The sequence below is a fragment of the Cygnus olor genome, chromosome 8, assembly GCF_009769625.2.
Source record: "Cygnus olor isolate bCygOlo1 chromosome 8, bCygOlo1.pri.v2, whole genome shotgun sequence".
Taxonomy (NCBI): domain Eukaryota; kingdom Metazoa; phylum Chordata; class Aves; order Anseriformes; family Anatidae; genus Cygnus; species Cygnus olor.
Window position 1 is genome coordinate 11265306 of NC_049176.1, and position 18252 is coordinate 11283557.

General features: G+C 47.8%; 1 protein-coding gene and 1 long non-coding RNA gene across 4 annotated transcripts in view; both read left to right on the forward strand.

The window, feature by feature from the left end:
• ACBD6 (acyl-CoA binding domain containing 6) overlaps positions 1–18252 on the forward strand; it is an 81997-nt gene that overhangs the window by 13198 nt on the left and 50547 nt on the right. For all 3 annotated transcript variants that reach the window (XM_040565180.1, XM_040565178.1, XM_040565179.1), the window contains one exon: positions 11960–12042. In XM_040565180.1, coding sequence (XP_040421114.1) covers positions 11960–12042 — 83 coding nt within the window. The remainder of the gene's footprint in view (positions 1–11959; positions 12043–18252) is intronic.
• On the forward strand, positions 302–5149 carry LOC121073805. The gene is made up of 5 exons (XR_005821953.1): positions 302–2911; positions 3005–3186; positions 3452–3558; positions 4316–4418; positions 4670–5149. It is a non-coding gene; the product is annotated as an uncharacterized LOC121073805 (long non-coding RNA).

The following is an 18252-nucleotide window of genomic DNA, read 5'->3' on the forward strand; positions in this document are numbered from 1 at the left end:
TTTGACTCTGTTTGGTTTTGTTTCACCCAAATGTCAGTAATTGTTCTGAACAACAAAAACGGTAACAAAATGCTGAAAACAGGCAGCGCTGCTTGCTATCTGTTTTGAAAGCTCCCACCTCAACGGATGGCCACTCTGGAAGATGCAAATCACTGAGATAATTGATAAACTAATCAGAATTTCTCCTTGTAAGAAAAATAAAAATAAAATAAAAGGCACAACAGCAAGCCTATATTTTTCTAATTGTCTTTAACAAAGAAGAAAGCACTAGGAAATTGTTAAAACAAAAACCAGCCAACCCCTGGGATCCACCCCACACTTCTGGCTCTGGGATGTGTAAGGGACTGCGGTGCCCTGTGGGTTTGGGCAGCCTTACAAACTGCAGAGTTGCTTTTTTTTTTTTTCTTTTTTTTCAGCCCAGCTCAGGTATGTGTGTTTGCTGTAAGTCCTGAGAGGGTTAGATCTTAACACCCAGGATGGTTCTTCCGCCCTGCTGCCTTTTGCAGCAGTGCGAGGGGCAGGGGCAGCCTCCAGCATGCAGGCGCAGGGAGGCAGCGGTCGGTGCAGCCTTGCTGTGGGAGGGAGCAGCCCGTGCCGTGCCACTCATGTGTCCCTTACTCTAACACGCAAGCCAACAGGCAGAGCGACCCATTTTATTTCATCAGACTTGGGAAAACAGCAGTTCTTTAGCTGCACAAGTTATGCCTTAAATGCTTTGCTTTTGGTGCAGTTTCTTTTTTCACTGTTTTCTTGTTCCCCGTGCACGATGCAGTATAACGGCACGCTGCAAACACAAAATAAATTTCCCAGTTCTTTTGAAATTAAGGTGGAAGATGTTGTATCCCTTACTGCTCTACATTTTCTCACGTGAATGCTTCATTATTTTAGTTTTGAAGTATTTGATAGAGGTCCTTCTTGTAAACCAAAGTGTCCGTGGGTCATTTGCTACCTTGTTGTCTCTTTGCAGATGTAAGTGCGTTTATCAGCTGTATTCATGCAAGAAAGCTCAACTCCGGCATACCAAGTAGGAGGCAGCGCGTTGTTTACCTGCTTTGTTATGAGGACTGTTGTGCTCTGAGCAGCAGCTGGAAACTCAGCTTCCTATTTATATTTACTGCTTTTAAAAGCAGCGCAGGCTGATGGGCAGTGAAAAGTCCTCACTCAGGGCTGTGCTGACACCGCTGCCAGCCATCGGGCTGTGTTAGCTGAGGTGAGGGAGGGGATCGATAGACAGTCCGTGCAATTTCTGCTCCGAACAACGGCAGCAGAGGCGGATGCTGGCGGCTGTGCACCATGAACCCACGTGAGGATGAGGATGGAGCCGTCAGATGTCCCACGGGTGCCTGGTTATGGCGAGTCGCTCACACCCGCTTGTGGGGCTGCCAGCACCGGGGTCTGGGCTCTGCCCGGGGACATGCTTGATGGGTGAGGTCTCTCTTCTCTGCAGCTGCATTTCGCTGTAGCGCAAAACAAAACGCCAGATCCAGAGTGAGATTTTCAGGTTTTTGGACTCTTGGTTCTGACAAGCTGTGCGTAAGTGAAGAAGTTGAAAAGAGCAAGTGTTTCCTAGTGGAAATAGAAACAGCTGGAATGCGTGTCGGTCTCCCACCCCCCGGGAGTCTGTTGGATTGTTCTCTTTGATTTTACATCTCCGTGGAAATTTATGGTCGTAGCACCTTTTATTTATGACGTTGCAATCCTCGGTCAAGCAATTGATTGAAATACAGCAGTGCCAAGCTGCGAGCCTGTATTTTAGAAAGGTTAGAGTTTAGAAAGCAAAGCAGCAATGCAAAGTTGTAGATTGAAAGCTGCACTAGAAACCTGTACGGAGGCTGTCTGGGCTGCTGTGTTCCTGAACTTCTTTAAAGTAAAGAATTACCGTGACAAGGATTTATACCTTTTCGCTCTGCTACCATTTAAGCTGCCTGGTGTTGCTGAAAACATGGTGCTTACCAGATATGCAGTCTTACTAGCTCTGCTAACTTCTGCATATAAGAACATTCGTCCGTATTTTTCCAGCTCACATCAGCAGGGGCCATGTACTGTTAGTGTAGTGTGTGCAGCGTCATATAGTCTCTCACAGCTGCTCGGGAATGTAGTAGTAGTTGTCTTCTGGGGCTGCAAGCAAGAAATCAGAGGGCTTATCATTTTTAGCTGCCAGTACAGAGGCTTTGGTTAAACATAAAGCAAAGAGGAAATAGTTTGCCTTTTGAATATGTCAGTGAATTCATTCCTATCACCTCGCTTTAATTTATATAAAAAGAAATCTTGTACTATATTGAAACTTACTGAGAGAAATAATAATTAGGGATGTGGCTCTGCTTGCTGCTGCAGCATAGTGATGTGTGTGGCGTCCTGACATCGTGATTCCTGGCTTGCTGGTGGATTAAAACATTGCATCCTAGCCAGATACACCACAGGCAACTGGAGGGGGGGAAAAAAAAGAAAAGGAAAGTAAATAAATTCAAACTACTGGCATCCAGTGATGACAGGATGTAGCAGAATGAGGCAAGGTAATTGATTGTGGAACTCTGCACAGCAGGGACCTAGTTGCTTTTTTCTTTCCTCCTTAATAGATGCCCAGAAGTAACCCATTTCGCTGTATGGCTGCAGCGCGGGGTTCTTCTGTGATCCCGCCCCTGTGGGACTGCAGGCAGAATTTCTTCTGTGGGACACAGCAGAGCGCTGGGGTCTTAAAACTCCCACTTGAATAAGTGCTTCCCGGCTGAGAGCGCATCTCAGTACCTGAGAAGGACCACCGGATTGGGTTTATGTTGCTGCTACAGCCGAGTTGATAGAAAGTGGATAGGTGCTTGTACTTCCAGGTGAGCCCAAGATCTTGGCTTAAATTGAGAAGGCAAGAGCGAATTTAAGATGTCAGACTGCAAGCTGAAGTGGCACGGACAACCAGGTATTGCCCTCCACCATTTCTGCCTGGAGAGGTGGTGATTTCTGGCAAGGAAGGGCTTTGATTGCCATGTGCAGTTGTTTCCATTCATTGCAGACAAATGGCAGCGCTGCTTCTCCCCACCAAGAAAAACGGGGATAGTGCAAGTGTTGGCAAGTTTGTTTTTATGGAATGAGCGGCGTTGGTGTGGCGTGATAAGCAACTCTACCTGCAATCAAACCTCAACCAAGGACTCTGCTGGCCTTCATTTGGACTCTGGACTTCATTTAAGCAAGCTGGTAAATGAAGCTTTCAGCAGCCCTGGGTGATGCTAGGGTCTGGGGGCCTGGGGAGGCTGCAGCCTCGCTGTTAGCCCACGAGTGGCACTGAGCCAGCAGGATGCTGCCACGGGGGGGTAGTGGGAGGCAGAACAGCAGCCTGCGTGTAACAGGGTGCTTGGGAGGGGAGGAAAACCTGATAGGAACCTGCAAGCGTTGGCAGGAGAGGTGGGGAGGAACCGGGGGGGTAAGAGGTGCTTTCTCTGCTCAATCTGAGTTTCTGCAGGCTTCCCAAGCAGCAGGGAACGGACATCCACAGGCCCCAAAGTCTTCGTGGGGTGCCCAGAAACCCAGAAGAGCCTGACTTCGAGCACCCAAGTCCTGTTGCCTTGGGTAGGGAAGCAAGGTGGTGACGGAGGGTGGGAGGAGCGGGGCCAGCCTCCTGTGCTTGCGCCACGAAGCGGGCATTCGGGACACGGGCTTTGGGTCGCGCTGCGGCTTCCTCAGGAGCTCGTGGCAGCTCTCATCAAAGTGCTGCTCGGGTTTTGGCCAGCAACCCGCCAGGCTCTGCTCGCAGCTCGACTGTTTTAAATGGGGAAGGGTGCAACCTCTAATTAAAAAATCCTATTTTTCAAACTAATTGAAGCTGTTGCAGAACTTTAAACTTGCTGCGTCAGAGGCTGTTAAAAAATCAGGGACTTGGATGGAAGCAGTGGGTTTATTTTACCGTGGAGCACAAAATGCCTTGATTTTTGGGTGCAGAACTGTAGACATTTACCTGGTGGTGTTCAGACAGGGAAGGGTCCCTGTACTCTCCTGCTTTGTGTGGCTAGGTAAAGGCTGGTTTGAAAGAGAGCATGTGTTAATAATAATAATAATAATAATTAAAAAAAAATAACAGATGCTTTTAGTTAGGAGAAAATAACTGTCGTTGTTTCGTGTATAACCCAACCTGTAGAATAATTAAGCTGTTGCTTTTGTGAAAGTGCAGCTTTCTGGGTTAGAAGGAGGTTAAGTGGTTATGTTTAGCTTGCTCTTTACATGAAGTATCAGGGAGGTATTGAGTGCAATTACTGGAGATTAAGTTTTTGTTTAGGTGTTAGCTAACACATCGGTTAATGTTTGGTAAATACTGTTTGTTTCTTAACAGTGGAAAAAATTGTCCTTTAAAAGACCATGTAATATCTGGGACTTAGATGCTTGGGCTTACAATAGGAAAGGATGGCACTCCTTCAATGTCACCTGAGCATCCCGTAAGTATTTTGAGCTGAATTAACCAGCTCGAAGGCGGGCAGTCTCGGGCTCAGTGTCGGTACGCAGCGCTGAAGGCTGAGCAGCGCAGCTGCATCCAGATCCTGCTGCATCCTTCCTGCCGAGCCCGCCAAGCCTTACCCCGGTACCTTCAGCAGCCTCCTGCTGCCACCCTCTGATCCTTCCCCTACCCAGCTCTGCGGGGACAGGGACCGCCAAAGATCTCTTCATTCTGCTACTTCTTTGTCTGCAGAGCTCATAAATCCAGCCTCTGCCTTTACGACCCGGATCTGCTGGAGGAAACAGATTTCCGTGGCGGTGGTCGGGCAGTCCTGGAGCTGTTCCTCCTGCGAGTGCAGGAACCGGCCCCGTGGCTGCTGCAGTCCCGGGCAAATGGGGACGAATCCTGCAACAGGCAGGCTGGGCACGGGGGCTGATGTCCTGGCACTGCCGTATTGCTCAAGGTTAGGGTGGCTTCGGAGCACAAGCTTCATCCCACACCGTGCAGCCTTTCAGTCGTTCCAGTTTAGCTCAGAATATACTTCTTGCCCAAACAAACGTCTCTGATCTGTATAGATGAATACCTCGTATTAAATTCACCAAAGAAACGGCAATTACAGTAACGGCTGTTTGTATGTATGGCTTGGGCTGCTGTGCCTGGGCACGAGGGGAATTTTTTTTTCATATGGTCAACATGAGAGAAGTGATCGATTGCTTCCAGGACTGAGGATGCACGGCGGGCTGCAGGCTGGCCCCGTGCTTCACCCCCTGCGCTGTGTGGACTTCGGGAGTCCGCAAGTAACTGCAGCAGCCACAAAAAGGAGCTGAGGAAAGGCAAGTCTGCCATCACTCCTGCTGTTGTCACCTGCGGACCTCTTTTTCCATTTAAAAAAAAACTCCACACACCAAAAAAATGTTGTAAACCACTGCATTAGGTGTCTTGGTTGAGCATATTATTTCATGTCATGCATATGTTAAAATGTATACAGTGAGTCGTGAAATCAGAGCTACTAGCAGCCATAAAACTTGCTCACAGTTAATGCTAAGCATTTTACATTTATTTCCCCTCTCCTGACTGTCTTTACTACTAATTTCCAACTGTGTTGATGGTACAGTTTTTAATTAACTCATTATGGGTTAAATGAGTAATCTTCAAGGCTTTGCCTAAGATTGCGGGTCTGTTAAACTATGCAACACAACGACATTAATTATAGTGTGTTTGTTTTTATCTTCCGAATACAATCAGGAAAATATTTCCTCCGTCTTGGATGGTGTTTATAAGAGGAAATTCCGCGATGAGATTTAAAAGAACCAGAAAACTTTTTTTTTTTTTATGTAGCTGTTAATGGAATCCTAACTAAACTGTCTCTGCAATATTAAAAAAAAACAAAAACAAAAAAAAACAAAACCCATTATCCTGGGGAACGTACTGCTGTTTTTTTTTTCCTAGGACAGTGTGCTCAAATTGTACAGCTCCTCAGTGGGCTCTTGAAGATGTTCCAGGTGCTGAGTCATGTGCATTCCCTGGCCGAGCTGCCGCTCGGAGCCAACGAGGATTGTTGGGAGAGGAATATTAAAACCCGCTGTTTATGGCGGGCATTAGTAGGGCTGGTGCTGGTTCACGAAAGGCAGCTTTACAGAAGAGTCTAGCAGGGGGGCTGCCCTCAGCGTGGCTGTATTTTTATCTTGTTTGCATCTAGCTGGCCGCCACCGGTTCGTAGAGTGATGAGAAGTGCTGAGCTCATACTTTTTAGCGGAGAAGGGAGGATTTTTATGAATACTACTGAAGCATTTAATTTAGTGCCTAATCTTACAGACAGTCATTTTCTTTTTCCTTTGGCAGCATCACCCCGAAGGGTTAATATTTACCTAGTAGTGTGAAGTTCAGCCAGGCCGAGAAGATACAGGTGGAAAATACCTTCGGAGGAGCACATCGCTTGTCCTCATTTCATGCCTCATTAACTGCCCGGCTGCAGGACCGGCCCGCATTGTTATGGGGTCAGGAGCTGCCACACGCTTGGGGGAGAGGGGACATCTCCTCCCATCCCCAGACCACCTGCGTTTGGGGTGCAGCTCACCCTCCTCCTCATCGCTCTCCTGGCACTGGCCTCGGCTAGTAAAGGGAAAGACGGCAGCAATTATGGCACACACAATTAACGAGCTTCTAATCTCCAGCCTTGCGTGTAATTGCTGCTGTCAAATACAATTAGTGTCTGCCCAAGTTCCCTTCCCAGGGGGACAGCGGGGCCATGACACAGGGGGAGAGGAGGGGAGGAGTGGCTGAAACTTTAGGAGAGTTTACATTTTCTTGTTGCCTCCTTAATAACCCTCACCCCTCAAATGGTGTGCAGAAATGTTAATCCGGTGTATTTAAGGGGACGTGGTAACCAGCACAGCACTCCTTGGGGTCTGCTGCTGGGTTAGCTCTGAAGCGTCTTCTGTCAAATTTGTCACCCGAGACAATGCCAGCTTAATTACAATTCAATCAGCACGCTTCGAGGGTTTGCTGCTAACTTTGTGCGGGCCTGAAGGGGTTAGAGGACGATGCCTGTCCCATCGTGGCAGCTGAGACTGGAACTAGTGTTCATCTCCTGGGTGTAGTTTGGGCAGGGTTGACTCGGGATGAGTTTTCTCCTGCTGCCACCAAGCAAACCTAAACCTCCGTGGATGCCCAGAGCTCGCAGCTCCTCCAGGCTCAGGACCCTTAACTGTACCCCGCAGCTTCACCGCACCCTGCGAGGCGAAGGCAGCTTTCGGACGCTTCTTTGGTCCCTGCTGAAGCTGCCCTGGTCCTGTCGAGCAGGAGGCTTTCCTGCTCTGCTGCCGTGCTTGCACCGTTCTGCAGAAGTGACGTGCAGCAAGGAGGGGTTGTGCCCAGCCCCGCTGCTCGCTTCTCGTGGGGCTGTGGGGGAAGGCAGGCAGCACCGCAGCTGGAAGAGCAAGCGGGACGTAGGAAGATTGGTGCAGAGCAAGTGTCGATGGAAGCCTCTGGGCTGTGTATTCACCGCTGCGGAAACACTTCAGGAAAGTTTTTATTGTAGTGACTTTACTGGGGGTGTTTCTTGTCTCCTTCCCGTGTGCCAGGTAGTGCTGCTCCTCTGACTCCTGTTGCATCAGGCATGGAGAGGAGAAAACATGCCTGAAGACATTAACCAGCAGAGCTTTGGAAATAAATATATTTAATTTGATAAACTTTTTTCCTTTTCTTAAATACGTGTGAAGCTACTCGAAGGCTTGTGTTACGGAGAAAAGCTTGGGAGAAATGTGTGCCTTTACAAGCAAGGGAATCTGTAGAGTAAGGGATGTGCAGCGTGACACAGCCACGTGCCTTGTAGAGCAGCTGTTGCTGCTGTGTTTCTATACGCAAAACTCGTCAGAGGTCTTAATTTTGTTCTGAATAAAGTTGGGATGTCCTATATTTAACTCTTGCCTACGATCTAGCTTTTCTATTACCTTATAACTTAACAAAAAAAAAAACAAAAAAACTTGTGCTATTCTTGCTGCTCTGCTGCAGCTTTGTAGGACTTGTGTACCCTTCCATCTGGCACCTGTAAAACAGCTGAGTACTACGAGGCCCAGTGCAGTCCCAGTAATCCCCCCCAGTAAGCTCCCTCGCATCTCTGCAGTGAGTGCTGGCACACGAGGGCAGTGAGTCACCAGAAGGGCCCTTGGTGGCACGTTGTTAAATCTGTGGCAGCCTGCTTTGTGTACATCCAAACAAAACTTGGGCTCTGAGACAAGAAGCAATAAATCCCTGCCCTACCTTCAGGGTTATAGCAAGAGGTTAACCTGCCAAACCACCCACTTGACAGGAAATTACCTCTCTCTTATACTTTTCCTCCTGTTGTCCAAAAATGCAGGAGGAAAAATGGATCATGCTGTAATCACGGGAGACTTTTAAGACCAAAAACGAAGGTGAACACAAAACCCCTGCAAAGAAAATGTTTGCCTGTGTAATTGCTTTTCGTTTCCATAATGCTTAGTAGGATAAAACTATCTTCTTTCTCCTTTATTTTTCAATCACGATTAGACTCTAATGTTGTTAAAGCTTATAAGTGAGTTTGAGCTACTGTCTTACTGAAGAAAAGATGGAGCTGAAATTGTCAGTGAGACATTGGACAGGGTTTTTTAATGTGTCTGTCATTATATGTTAACCTCTGAACTGGGACACGATGTCTGTTTTATGGCTGACAACAATTTAAAGGTATACATCTTGACATCGTGGATAAAGGAAGAAGGGGGAGTGGGGAAAAAAATGAATTAATGATGTTAGCAAATATTAGTCCCCGTATTTCCATTTTGTTCAGAAAGTGGTTGTCAGGCTTTGAGGCTGCCTGGAGCAGCATTGTCCGTGACAGGCAGTCAGGAGGCGAGCGTACCTTGAATCGAGCCGGTCTTTTATTGACAAATGCAGTGCCTGGAAGCAGGGATGAGGATGCTCTGCTGTCCCTTTCAGCACAAGTGTGGCTTTTCTCCCGCAGCAGAGTTCCCCGTGCTGCCCCGCGAAGGCACTGCAAGTCAGGGGGCTTGAAAATGCCTCCAATGAGTGCATATGCCGCATACAGAAGTACACGTTTGCCCATCATTTATGCTAGCTTTGGTCAACCAGATCCACCTACTCTGTCAAGAGTAATAGTGACTTCGATATCAGCCATAAGTGTACACAGGCAGCAAGAATTAGGGATAAACTTGGGAAATTCCAGTGTCTCCTAAGGCATTTCTTCTTTCCTTTACCGCCTCTTCCTGGATCTCGTATGTGATAGTGCTTGTTCTTCAGCATTTGAGTGTAATCCTCCAAGACTTCTTGCCGTGCTGCTACAAGTTCCCCTATATTCCCAGTTTTTTAACCGGCAGCTTGAGAGCAGTTCCTTCGCACGCATGGGACACGTTGTAATTTTGCCTCTTCTCCAGTATCTCCTACATGGTCCTGACTGCAGATAATACTGCTGGCATCCGTCTCGGATTCAGATTGCGAATTATGGGAGCCTGGGATCGTGTTATTTCTTAACTATCATTAGTTACATGTGTATCTGCAGTGCTTTGGCCTGCGCTGCCAGCAGTGAAAGAAATGGAGCTGGCTTAATTGAGAGCTACATAGTTAATTATTAGTGCCTTTTTTAAGGGAGGAGAGAGAATTTGCAGCGTCAGTTTTTAATTTCATTGTGGCTTGCACGGTAGCTCACTGGCTGCCATCCGTCTGCATGTGACGTTTGCTTTATCTTTCCAGCCCTAAGAGCCCTCGTTCACCTTAGAAATGCCGGGAGATTAAGAAAGTGCCCCTGTTGCAGATCCCTTCAGCTGGTACGAGCAGCAAATAACACCACCGGGGTGGCTTGGAGCGAGCAGCTGCTCCTGTCCCACCTCTTGCATTACCCGCCTGGCTTGCCACATCGCGTTTGGATGCTGTGGCGCAGGTACTGGATGAGCTCATGGTATAGGCAAGGCGTCAAGGGTGGCTGGAAAGCACCCAGTTCCTATCTGCATCGAGGCTGCGTTACCGGCACTCCGGGGAAGAAGTGTAGCTCCTGGCCTGGCCAGATTCCCCTTGGGAAGTCCGGTGGCGATGATGAATGTTGGACCGCGGGGCTGTTTTTAATGGCTTTGCAGAGGAAAGGCACGCGCTGAATCCTGAGAGGCGAGCCGAGACGGTTGCTGTGCATTTTTCATAAACTTGTTCTACATATCGAGGGCCGAGATGGAAGAAACTTAGTTCAACATTCACGAATTGGATATTGAGTTCCCCGTTTCTGGGTGAAAGAGAGGAGATAAAAGCTACTTGGACAAAGCAACCTGTACATGGATTGAGAGCTAGGGAAGTTTTTGCATGAGCGTTTTTGGGAAAGCCTTTATCGTTGAGTTTCCCGATGACCTTAGGTGTACTCGATCAAGATGATTAATCTTTGGTGGAAATGCATTGGTTGCGCAAAGAGGGGGAACTTAAACCAAGAAACCTTTTCTTACGATTTTTGCCTCGAGAAGGATGAAATGTGTTTTCTCAAGTGTTGTTTCTGACTTTGAAAAAAGCAACCACCGAAAAGTGGTAGTGGGAAGAAAGGAAAGAATATAGATTAAAAATTTTCTTGTACCTTCTGGAACTGGTGGAAAGGCCATCGTCCCCCAGCATCAAAGGAGAGAGGCTGGTTGTGAATGTAGCTTCATTTTGTAGAAATAGCTCTCACATGCAATAGCAGATGATCTGAAATTAATTTTCTTTATAAGTGGTGTGGAAATAATTGGTGGACAGTAAGGTTCTCTGCTAAATAATTTTTTAAGAGGGGCACTGCACTGTGGAGACTCCAAAGCCCTTTCACTTCAGGAAGGAAGAACTTCGTGTCACCTTTTACTCTAAATTAGAGAAAGTCAACTTGCCATGGAAGAGCTTTCAAAGCCAATTTCCTTTCTATTTTTTCTTTTAAAGAAGCTTGTCTGAGATATCTGCAAACCCAAATATTATGGCTTTGGGCTAGCATGGGAGAGCCGAAAGGTGGAGTTGGTGGGTTCGAGCCAGGCAGAGTGGAAATTTATTATGGGGAAAAAGCAAATTTGTTTAAAACAGAAGCAACTTAGGGAGCAGGAAGAAAGGCAAATTTAAGCATGTTTTACTTTAAAAAAATCAACATCTTTCTGGGTAGAATTATGATGAGACAGCAACATTTTTGGTGTAGTCAGCAATGTATTGCGTCTACCGAGAGAGGGCTCGAGGTTGGGCCAGCTTTCCTTCGCTTCTCTGCTTTTATTCAGCTTGGGTATGATAATCCCTTGTCAGGGAAGGCAAGGGAACTGTCCTCTGCCAGCAGCATGTTGCACTTAATGGGCTGTTCTTGTAAGGAATTGCTGCTGTGAATTGCAAACCAGTTTTGCCTGCTCACCTAAAGACCGAGGTAGCGGATTCCCTGGAAAAAATCAGGGCTTCTGGTGTCCCGCACCCACTGAGAGCGTCAGGCTCTCAGACAGCCCTGCTGAAAATCTGGCATCACGTTAAAGGCAGGCAGTCGGAGAGCCCACACTGCGGGAGGTTTTTGCAGAGGGAGGCCTGAGGCTGCGCATCGATCAGTCAGCTCTAATTGTTCGCTTCTATTACGGTGGGAATCATTCAGAATCCTAGAGTTCCTGGGAGTCAATCATTTGGAAATGCTGCCCATTATAAAAATTTAATTTTAAATCTATATTAAATAGATTTACAAAGGCAAGCTTTGCAATCTAGTAACGTAACATTATGCCGCCGCACAGAGCCTCGGCTTTCGGGTCCTCGGGGGCCGCGGCTGAGAGCGCTGCGGTGCGGAGGCAACGCGCCCGCTCGCAGCCAGCGAGGCGGCGAGGCCACCACGCACTCCTTTGGGTGACCCTGCTGGCCACGCTGGGGGGAGCATCGATCCCAGTTTGCCCAGAGATGTGTCTGGCTTTTCTGGACGGCGTGGGGTCACGGCAGGCAGCCTGCCATGCAGACGAGGCGTCCAGGGGGCTGCTCTCATCCCCGGGGCTGGGAGATGGAGGGGTGGCAGCGGGGGCCGGGATGCTGGACCAATCTTTCTTTTTCTTTCAGACAACAGAGAAGAGGGGAAAAGAAAGCAAAACTGCATTTGGAGGCCCAGTTGTCAGCTCGTTATATCAAGAAGAAACAATCAGGTGATTATCTGTGCCGCACTTGAGTTAAAAACAGTGTTTTCTGATGTCGTCTTGTTAAGTTTTTTTTTTTTAATATCACACAAGTGTGGTGGCAACTACAACAGGATAATAAATGACAGGAAAGAACTTTTCAGGTCCATAATCATTTAAATCAATAACTCTCTGTATCATTGCCAGGTACTAACCTTTCCCTAGTGCGAGATGTGGGGGAAGGGCAAGGCTTCCCATTTTTCAGTTATATGGCTGAAAAAGCCTAATATTGGCTTTTTTAATAGAAAGCTATTCAGACACCACCTTTCTCAAATATTTATTTCTTTACCAATATATTCATTAAGGATTGTTCAGTGAAGGTTTTAATATTGGACAGTGTTCGCCTTCGGGGAGAGTTCGCACCCTATATCAAATTAATTCTTTTCTAGCTTCTGCAGCTAGCATAGCAGAAACGCATTTACTGAAGTAGAATGGCTGCTATTTAAAAACTGTCAAGGTGCAAGTAGCAAGTGACATTAGCTACTTAATAAGGACAGCTGTTGGTGTTTTTTTTCCTGTTTCAAACTACTAAACTACTAATCACGGGAGTAATATTAACTCCAATACATAAATGATTGCCTGGAGAATCTTTGAGAATATGGCATCATTTTTTAGTTAAAATGAACAGTCAGAGAAGACTAAATGTTTGAGCAGTGTTTGCTGTCACGTTGCAGTTACCCATTTATGTGTTTGTGATCCCATTTGTTTTATTGTATGTCTTGCATCATTTCAGTCCCAGGAAATGAGAAAATAAACACTGTTTTCTCTACACACACCCTCCCAGGCTGGCTGGGAATTTTCCCAAAGTGTTAAAACTCTAACGCAGCATTTCTTTGACTTGTCGCAAACTCATAAAAAATAAATCTTGAGCCAGTGGCTCCAAACCGTTTGCAAGGAGCTCGGGTAGATGTCCTGAGTAAGCAAACACGGCGGCAGTAGTGGGCATTGCAGTGTGCTGCATGGCGAGAGGGAACAGTTGGCCAGGAGTAGCCTTTCCAACCTGGCTTGGAGAGCCAACATGTCCTTAACTTGCCCTTGGACCTTGACCAGAGCTGGACAAGTATGACGTTGGTTTAACAAACTGCTTGAGGAATAGCACTTCTGCTAGCCACAAGCTCCTTTTTCTTCCCTGCTCTGTCAGCGGGGGTCTTGGCTAATGTCCTTGATGGCATAGTTTGACCTTGTGTTTTGGATTCTGTTTGAGCTGTTCCTTCAGGAGTTGAGCATATCAGTGCTGCACAGTGTTGAAATGAAATGAAATGCTTATTCCTGCAGTCCTTTCAGACTCATGGCTATCCCAGGTATCGCCTGTGGCCCTTCCTGATCATGAAATACAGCCCAATATACAGGAAACCAGGTTTTGTCCCAGTTAGCTTAACTAGTCTAAATCTTCTCTTCATATTTTTGTTTTTATTTACATGAGAACATGGCTCATGGAGGACTTGAAGATGACTGCAGCTCCAAATACTTCTTTTCAAACATACCATGCGGAATGTAGTGTACTGTACGGGGATCAGTGCCCTGATGGCTGTGGTCTCGTATAGCATAGCTGTAATCCTTACAAACTTCGGCTGTGGATGGGTGTATTCACTGACACAGCTGGTAGAGTGAGATTCTGCTGAAAGGGAGTTACAAGAAGTCTCTTCACGCTGCTCGCAGAACAGAAACTCATGTGGTCCATTAGCAGTGCTTGGCTAGTAGGCATCAGCATCCTCAACTGTAAGATGGGAAGTGAGCGAGTGCCATTGTTATGTCTCACCCACAAAATTGCACTGGTACAAAATCTGAAAGTAAATGAGCCTGAGAAGGATGGCTCTGGACATTTAATCTGGTATCCAAATTTATTTAGAGCATAGAAGTGATTTGGTTTGTTAATACCACCTCACCTGAGAAGAAGGGTGACTTTTCTTGGGCTGTTGAGTTTTCTGTATTTTGGTTCTAGGGATTCCCCTACCTATAGATAGACTCCGGCTCTTGTCATTGGATTCAGGTGTTCAGCTGATCGCTCCCAAGTTTGAAATTACGTATGGCATTATGCAGGGAGAGGATTTTCAAGTGTTGCACCAAAAAATGGGAACTTCTTTGTAGCTTGGGATTTCACAGGCTGCTGCATGTAGGTAATGCGTGTTCAACAGGGAGTACTGAAGGTTAATTGATGGAGGGTTGTAGCATGTTCTGGGCAGCTGGGGGTGGAGGGAGCAGAAGGAGAAAGAAAACTTAATGCCTTGAGCCAGCAAAAATCTGCACGTTGGTAATTAGCAGTAAGTCCCATGCTGACAGTGGGTGCTAGTTCGTAGCCTGAGTTCTGAGAAGAAACTTTGCAGGCTGTTTGTGGACTCAGTTGTCAATGGTGAGCCTTACTGAACCTTTACAACAAGCCTGCAAAAAGTGGAATATAAATCAATCCACTTTAGTCTCTGTTTCCCTGAGCTGTTGATGGGATAAATATTTCCCAGTTACCACTTTAAGAAAGCCCAGAACGAGCAAAAATCTTATTTTGTGTACTGAAAACTAAAACTTGAGTCCTCATCAGCCTTGGGTTCTGACAGACTGCTGAAAGCAATGAATCTCTTAGCAGGCAGCACCGAGCCAAATACAGCCTGCCGTATGCCCTTTAGGATTCAGCTGATGCAAAGGCAGAGAAAGGCTGTCTAATTTATCTGGAGCCCAGCATCTTCACCACCTCGCCGTGCACCAGCAGATACTCAAGAATAAGAATGCAAGTGCAGAGTTTTAAAGGTTCACCTAAGCAGATCCACGTAATTTATTCTTACCAGAAGCTTTTGAACAGTTTAACAAATGATTACATAGCAGCAGCTCGGAGTAGGTTAATAGGGAGATGAGAGATCTTGTTTTAAATGTAGTGTAAACCACGAATTTACTGTCAGCAGTCATTTACCAAACAAAGCAGCAATGCTACTGCTTTTAAACCGAGTGTCTGAAATTACATAATGCTCACATTTATTTTGTGGAATGAAGTGCTTGGCTTTTAGGGTGTGAATCTGTAAATGCTGGACAAGGTGGAGCTGCCATACCCTGCCATAAAGTCAGGTCGATCAGAAATTGGAAGAACTGGGTTGGTACAAGCGCCGATTTTGCCTAATCACTAATTATCTCAAATGTTTCTACTTTGAGAACAAGATAGCAAAATGATCAGCCTGGCTCACATAACTACGCTGTGAAGGTTCCAAATAAATTCAAGAGCATCCGTAGAAACAGGTTATACTGATCTAATTAAATCAATTTAGACAGAGATTCAGTTAAATCGGTGCAATTTGTGTGTTCATAGATCAATCCTCAAATCAGGAGAAGGTCTCTTGAGCTAATGAGGCGTAGCAGTTATTTACTTTGGGGTGCTGGGCACTGGTCATCAATTAGGAGTCATTAATAAACCCTGGCAATAAAGAGCTGAAGTACCCCCAGTGACTAATGGGGAGCAGTTGCACAACGTATTAGCATAGTGCTCTGCCTTTGTGTTCCTCTGTAAATCACTTATCTGGCTTTGGGCATTCCATAAAAATAAAGCGTGCTGGTGGGGGAACATGGAGGTTCCCTTAAAGGAAGGACTGGGAAATTATCGGGGACTTCAGACCGCTCAGCCCAGCGGAGCTGGGGACAGTGGCGTTTTGTTTGTTTTTTAGTGTTGCATACAGCTTTATGTCTGCTTTTAACACCAGAACAAAAGCAGCAGTAGTTGAGCTCTTCCGTGATCAAATAACTGTAATTATCGTTTCACAGACCTAGGAAATAAACAGTGAGGTGAGGCTGACCGACGTGTCACCGGTGTAAATCTGAGACGCGGACTGAGCGAGATGCCAGAAATACCACGGAATTGGAAATCCAACTTTAAAGTTATTTTTAAATATATTTTTTTAAGACCAAAAAAAAGGCAGTTTACAAATGTTTCCAGCAAACGAAAGCATTCACTTGGCAGACTGTGAACACAAAACCCTGCTGCCAAACGGCCGCTTCCCTCCGTGTGGGAACCCTCCGGCGCTCAGCCCCAGCACCCCGGCGTGGAAACACCGAGGCCTCGCTGAGCTGAGTTTCACGCTTTTACCATCCCGAAGGACGAAAGAAGCCCTTTTGCTAATAAAAATTTAAAACCTCAATGCTTTCCCGCAGTGCTTGGGAGCAAAGAGCACCCCATGTCGGCCAGGAGGCACGTTTAGGAGCCGCAGGTGAGCGAGCACGTGCGTTTTGGCAAGTGGGTGGCGAGCACCCCTCTGTCTCCCCCAGCCCGGGGTTTGCCCGTCCCCCCCGGGTCTGGGAGCCCGCCTGATGCCATGTAATCTATCAGAATTGTATTAATCCCGCTAACGCAGCCGCCATCTGGCCCCGCTGCCGGCCGGCTCGCGCGAGCCCCCATGATTGATGGGCTCTGGAATTGATTAGTTGTTCTGCGAGACAAATGAACTGTTTTGGCAGAAAATACCAGAGGTCGCTGCGTGTGGTCAGGCACAAAGGCTGCTGAATTTTAAAGAGCCGCTTCCAGCATCCGTTTGTAAAGATGCTGCTTCGCGACGGCGTGACGGCTTTTGGGAAGAGCCCGGAGCGCGGTCAAGGTTTTTGTTCCTTCCCTCCGAGAACGAGAGCATGATGGCAGCGTTTGCGTCGGGATGGGGCCAGCATCCCCGGCTGGCAGGGGACGGAGGGATGGGGTCGGCACCATGCCTCGCACTGCTCGTGCCGATGCTGGTCCATGAAATCCCCACGGAAGAGCTCTGCCCGAGCAGCCCATCGTTGCATTCAAGAGGCATTTCTCAGAAACAAAACACCTGCAGGTCCAGCCAGCCGAGGTGCCGGTGCTCTAAGGTTGGTGTTATTTAGAAATGGATCCTCCAAGACGCTTGCCAAGCTGGCCCAGAGTTTACGGCGTCCCCCGAGCGGTCACCCTTGGGCGCTTCGCTTTGTCGGGCAGCGAGGCGGCTTCGCCTAGGCCTCGCTCCCATTGGGAGGCCGCATCCTTCCATGGCAGCTCCCGTGTGGGCTTTTTGTGGCCTCCCCCCCACCGGTGACGCTGCTCGGCCTCCCATGAGGGTTGGGGAGTGGGATGGCACACGTCTTGTGTGTCCCGGCCCCTCTCGGGGGACGGCACACAAGTGTGCAGGCAAGTGGGCAACGCTTCCCCGGGGACAGCCCGCCGGTTCAAAATAAACTTGAGTTATGGATTTATTCAGCTTGTAAAACCTCAGCTGGCATAAATAATTGAGAAAGCAAAGGTTTGTCTGCGGTGCATACCTCAGGGACCCGCTCCTGCCTCCCCCCCTCCCACCACCCTTTCTTATGAAAATGATCCCAGTTGCACTGATAGATAATAACAACACCAAGCAATTAAAAGCTATGGGTGGCTGGAGAGAGGAGAAAAGGTTCAGTTAATGAGCTTTTCCTCTTCCTGTGCCCAGGAGAGCCTCAGAAGTGACGAGGCGATTAAAGCGAAGAGATAATTATAGATTATGTGAAAATGGGTCCCTTGGGGGCCGAGGGCCTCGACACAAACAGCGAGTGTTGCAAGTGCCTCTCGGCTCCCCGCGTGCTGCCTGCTCTACTCCGGGGAGCTCCCACCGGCTCGGCAGCACCATGCCAAGCCCACGGCCAATGCCACCTGTTTGTGGCACCCGGGGCCGTCCCGGGCAAGGTGCCAGCCCCACAGAGGGTCCCATGGGGTGCAGCACTGGCCGACCCCACAAAGGGGGAGAGGAGGCCCAGAGTAGCACCAGATCGCAGCCCTCTGCCCCCAGCCTTGTGCCGGAGGTAGCCCATGAGGGGTGGAAGGGAATGGGACTGGCCTCAGGGTGCTCTCTGTTTCGAAAGCGACTACATTTACAGCACTACGATAAGGAGGAAGTGAAGCCTGGCTAGGCAACAGCAGATCTCTTCTACGGGCTGTTTAAAAACCATCAGCTCAACACCCGTGTGTTTTGCACAGCTTACGAGGAAGACTCTTGAAGCCTCCTGAGCTTGGGAAGAGGAGATGGCGTGGTTTAAGCTCACCACATCCACTCGTTCAAGGATGGAAGAAGCTGCCCATGCGTTGCCTGCAGCCAACAGATACGGTTCGGGTGGATTTTGAATCAGGGTTAGCATCTCTCTCTGGGGAGGCAGGAGAGCAGAAGAAAATAGCTTTGGGGGTACAACATGGTGGCAAGAGAGGTGAAGAGACGGACACCCTTCTGGCCA